We start from the raw sequence: 5590 nt of genomic DNA, 5'->3' as shown, positions 1-5590 counted from the left end.
GGAGTATAGGAACCCACTCAGCTATGAGAAATGCCTATGGCTTCCACAATCTCTCGCACTTTCAATATCCGATAGGCCAACATAAGATCGTGATTTTTTTGGTTGTTGAGACCTCAACTGGGTATCCAGAATGTTTGGCATCTTCCGTGCTTAAGCGGCCACAACGAAAATTAGTAAACCACATTTTTACCATTGAAATTTATGGTGCAGAGTACCCATATTATTTTTCAAGCTTATCATTTATTTGAGTGATGGGTTTTTCTGCAAAAAAATATTCTATTTTTTCCAATTTCTTCTCAAGTCACGAGTTAGTGTGCTATCAATAGCTGTTAAACACAAACTTGTTCAAATTTTGACAAGAGTCAACTTACAGATGCCTGTTGACAGGAGAGTTTTAGTTAAGAGCCAGGAAATATTAGGGTAATTATGACCCAATAAACTCAGAACAGCCATCAGAAACTAATTTGCAAATTATGTTTAGGAACCAGGTGCAAAAATGAGAAGAGTGCCTCAGGTCATTGTTGCCGGTTTAGGTGTAAAAACAATAGTTATGATACGATTTTATTGAAAAACTAATGAAAAAGAACTAATAAAAAGTATTTCGAATAGATCGGGCTGCTAAAACTTAGTAAAACTTTGATTTAAAAAAAAGACACAAAATTTCACGTGCTGAAATTATGACATCACTCACAAAACAGCTGACAGAACAAAAACTAAAAGTGAGAATGTATTTCGACCTTCGAGGGAAATGTTAAAAATTATGTAACTAAAGTCACAGTTAAATTTAAAAATAACAAGTAAGATACCCTACACTAAGTAAAAGAGCAAAAACATTTGTCTTTTAAAATTTCAATAATTTATATTTTTGAGTGATTTTCGGAAGTGGGCCTTATATGGGGGCCAATTATGACCAATTATGGACTGATCACCATGAAATTAGGTCGTGCTATTTATGTTTATATGAAAGTTTACTATGTTGAATTTTGTGAGTATACCAATATTTATAAGCGATTTATGCACGTTTAAGTGATTTTCGGAAGCGGGTCTATATGGCAGCTATGACTAATTATGGACCGATCGTAACCAAATTTGGTGACATGAATTTTGTATATATAAAAATTATTTGGAGCGCAATTTGTGGAGATACATTTATAAATTAAACATTTATGTCCGATAAAGTCCAATTTCGAGAGGACATTTGTATGGGGGATAGGTGAAATAATGGACCGATTTCAAAATTGCGACCTGTACTCTGCGCACAATTTTTACATGGACAGCCAGCCAGCCAGCCGACCAGACGGACATCGTTTAATCGACTCAGACAGTGATTCTAAGTCGATCGGTATAATTTAAGGTGGGTGTTAGATCAATATTTTTGGGCGTTACAAACATCTGCACAAACGCATAATACCCTCCCCACTATGGTGGTGTAGGGTATAAAAATATAATTACTTTTTGAGATAATTGGTGTTTTGTAATGCATGCCTTGAGGCACTCTTGCTGGTTAGAGGGTTAAAAGGTAACCATAATTGCAGTTATATCGATAACGGTATTTTGTTATCCTGAAGGTTAGCTTAGTGGTAATGGTAGCTAACATTGTTATTATGGAATTTAATAAGAAATCAATTTTTTACCCAACTAATAATTTAAACAACAAGAATAAGTAAATTTAATTTTGGTGTTGATGATGAGCAGCTGATATGTTTTATTAATAGGTTTATAAAAATCATCTATTTTTGTATCCAGCAGTTACTTATGGAGAACATAAAATATTAACAAACAATTATGGACGTCTTGTGTTGTTCTGGTAAGAACGTACGTCCGTCTAGCCAACTATGTGTGTAGAACAAATATATTTATGGTTGTTAAAATATAAAAAGCTTTTGAATAGTTTAAACTACGTTTGAAACGAAAATTAAACGAGAGTATAGAAAAGACTTTCAAGCGCAACACAGGTGTGTCTGGGAATAAAATTAACAAAACAATTCAAACAAGATTTTCAAGAGGATTACAAATAATTAAAAAAACAAAAATAAAATTATTTAAAAGGATTATTAAAATAATTTTATTAGAAAAATAAAATCAAAATGATGAAATTTGTGTTTGTTTTGTGTGTAGCCTTGGCTTTGATGCATCAAACCCAGGCTTTTAAAGTGATCACAATACATAAAGGTGTGTGTGTTTATTTTTTTTCTTAAAGTGAATTAAACTAAAAATAAAATTATTATTTAAGGTGCTCCACCCTCAGCCCCTGCTGTGGATCCTAGCGCTTTGTTACAAGGAGTCCAATCTGCCATTGCTGGTAAATTACAACAAGTCCAAGCTTTGGTTGGTTCTTTGATCCAACAGAAAACCGCTCTTAAACAAAATGCTTTGAATTCCATACAAAGCACTTTAGGCAGTGTTAAGAGTCAAGTTGGAAGTCTAGCTGGCAGCTTGCCTCCACCACCTTTTGTCATCCGCAAGCAGATTTATATTGGTGCTCCCAAGCCAGCACCAGCTGCACCCGAGACCACTACTGCTGCTGAAGTTGATGCTACCACAACGTCGGGTTAAATAACTGATTTCGATTAAGAAGGCCAAAGTCAAAGAATATTTTATAGAAAACAAATTCTAGGTACATAGTTTTTAAGTTGTGCTCACAAAATAATTTTAAACGATATTTGTATATATGTATGCTGTAGATGTGCATATTTTTCAATAAAAAATAACGATTTATTTTTTTACATTAGTGCAGTCTATGAATTATTTGGAATTGGAAAATGGAGATCAAAAATAGTTACGAATTTGATGTTGATTTTTAGATCAAATCAAAAAGTGATTCTTAGCCTACTTATAAATTAAAATTATTTTCATAATTAATTCAGCAAACGGAATGTCAATCGAAAGTGAATTTTTAAAATTTTTATGGAAAAATCCTAAATCCTGCATTGCTAGTGATTACTAAAATTGAATTTTCAAATTAACAACTAAAATATCCTTTTGCAATTTGTCTATTCAAACAATGGCGCCAAGTCAACCAATTTTAAAAAGGATAAAAGCGTTGCAACAATGAAAACTATGCATATACAATTTCTTGCATCCGAGCAGTAATTGTATGATTTTGTATGTGATTGCTCTTGTTAGAATACTCGTCGTTCGTTGACAATAAGTAGAAAATTAAAAACAAAAAAATCCCAGATAATCTACATGCGGCGAAAATTAAACAACAAATACATCTAGATACTTATATAGTGGCACATTCAAATGATTACGTATTAGGATGGGCCACAAAAAATAGTAGGTTTTTTCAACTGAAATTAAAGTTAAGTTAATTTTCAGATAAAAATAAATAAAAACTTTAATTTTATTTGGGAACATGCAAGGACTTTTCTTTCAGTCTATATAAACGGGGCCATCCTATTGTTTATGTTGTTGCCCGTCTATACATACTTTGCATCTTTTGCGATAATAATCATTAAAATGATGACAATGAAATGGTTTCTCTATAAGCAGTACACTGAAAAAAGTAGACTCCAAATAACTTACAAACATGATTCATACATAAATATATTTGCTATAAACCACCATTATTATAAACAGTATGGATATCTGATGATATTTAAAAAACCTTTAATAAGTCGAACCTACAATGGGTTTTTTTTCAACGAAATTTTTTTTTGCCATAAATTTTTTTTTCCTTAAATTTAAAAAAAATATTTTTTTAAAAAAGTAAACAAAAGTTTTAAATATTTATTCTAAAGTATAATTTATATTTAATATTTTAAAATTTAACATTCGACACAGCTGAATATGTATAAAGGATGTCTCAGTAAGACTGCATTTTTTAATTTTAAAATAAAACAAGTAAGAAAGTATGGTCGGTCAAGTCCGACCATAGATTTTTCTTTTAAAATATCAATAATTTATATTCTTGAGTGATTTTCGAAATGGGCCTTATATGGGAGCTCTGACCAATTATAGACCGATCACCATGAAATTAGGTTGTATATACCGACATTTTTAAGAGATTTATGCACGTTAAAGTGATTTTCGGAAGCGGGTCTCTATGGGAGCTATAACTAATTATGGTCCGATCGTAACAAAATTTGGTGACATGAATTTTGTATATATAAAACTTATTTGGAGCGCAATTTGTGGATATACATTTATAAATTAAACATTTATGACTGATAAAGTCCAATTTCGAGAGGACATTTGTATGGGGATGGGCCGATTTCAGCCAGATTCGATGGACTTGGTCCTTATTTTATCGAAATATCTTCAAAATTGCGCCCTGTACTCTGCGCACAAGGTTTACATGGACAGCCAACCAGCCAGCCAACCAGACGGACATCGTTTAATCGACTCAGAAACTGATTCTAATCGGTATACTTTAAGGTGGGTGTTAGACCAATATTTTTGGGCATTACAAATATCTGCACAAACGCATTATACCCTCCCCACTATGGTGGTGTAGGGTATAAACACTTTTTATGCAAACCTTGTGCGCAGAGTATAGGTCGCAATTTTGAAGATATTTCGATCAAATTTGGTACATATTATTTTTTCGGCCCAAGGCCCAAGCCTATTGAAAATGGCTGAAATCGGTCCATTATTTTACCTAGCCCCCATACAAATGTCCTTCCGAAATTCGACTTTATCGGTCATAAATGTTTAATTTATAAATGTATCTCCACAAATTGCGCTCCAAATAAGTTTTATATATATATATACAAAATTCATGTCACCAAATTTTGTTACAATCGGACCATAAAAAAACACTTTAACGTGCATAAATCGCTTAAAAATGTTGGTATACTCACAAAATTCAACATAGTAAACTTTCATGGAGACATAAATCACACGACCTAATTTCATGGTGATCGGTGCATAATTAATCATAGCCCCCATATAAGGACCACTTCCGAAAATCACTCAAAAATATAAATTATTGAAATTTTAAAAGAAACGTGTTTTTGCTCTTTTACTTAGTGTAGGGTATTATATGGTCGGGCTTGACCGACCATACTTTCTTACTTGTTTTTGAGATAATTATGATTTTTTGATTGGATTGCAAAAATTACATGTTTCGATTAAGTATGGATAAAAAATCAAAGTAAATATCATAAGATTATGGTCGGTTAACTGTTTGAATAATTTAAAATTGCCAATTTTCAAATAATTTCGATAGGCCCAATTACGCCGCCTGAACAAAATCCGCACCAGACAATTGCTCGTTCGACAATTGTGTGTATTCACGAAGAGGACAAGACAACAGGACTTCTTTTTTCGAAAAATTGGCATTGACTTCACTTTACTTCATTACTCATTAAAGGAATTACCGGTGCTTTCCATGGTCTGCTGGTTTGAGTGAGTTTAATTTTGTACTCATGAAGGTGAAGATCTCTTTTCAAAATTCGCTGCGTAGTGATTCGTGAAATTCAAAGTTGTTGAGAACAATGCCAAATTTATGTTTTCGGGTTTTCGTCGACTCTCTCGTTTACTCTTTATGTTGACGTACAGGTGTCTTACTCTCCATAACCGACTCAGTTTCTTCAAATTTGTTGACTACTCTTCGAATGGTTGACACATTAGGTACACTTTATCT

At 32.6% G+C, this 5590-nt stretch overlaps 1 protein-coding gene across 1 annotated transcript; it reads left to right on the top strand.

Moving 5' to 3' along the window:
• The first annotated feature begins 1934 nt into the window (after positions 1 to 1934).
• LOC135958965 (uncharacterized) lies at positions 1935 to 2703 on the top strand. Its single transcript, XM_065509913.1, has 2 exons — positions 1935 to 2172; positions 2234 to 2703. Exons 1-2 carry the CDS (start codon positions 2088 to 2090, stop codon positions 2554 to 2556), a joined length of 408 nt encoding a protein of 135 aa, XP_065365985.1. The 5' UTR covers positions 1935 to 2087; the 3' UTR covers positions 2557 to 2703.
• Positions 2704 to 5590: the final 2887 nt, after the last annotated feature.

The sequence above is a fragment of the Calliphora vicina genome, chromosome 4 (genome assembly GCF_958450345.1).
Source record: "Calliphora vicina chromosome 4, idCalVici1.1, whole genome shotgun sequence".
Classification (NCBI taxonomy): domain Eukaryota; kingdom Metazoa; phylum Arthropoda; class Insecta; order Diptera; family Calliphoridae; genus Calliphora; species Calliphora vicina.
Note: the sequence above shows the minus strand (reverse complement) of the source record. Positions and strands in the feature narration are given on the sequence as shown.

Coding starts and splice junctions, on each gene's coding strand:
- LOC135958965 (XM_065509913.1), top strand. CDS start 2,088: ATGATGAAATTTGTGTTTGTTTTGTGTGTAGCCTTGGCTTTGATGCAT. Junction 2,173..2,233: donor AGTGATCACAATACATAAAG/GTGTGTGTGTTT, acceptor TTATTATTTAAG/GTGCTCCACCCTCAGCCCCT.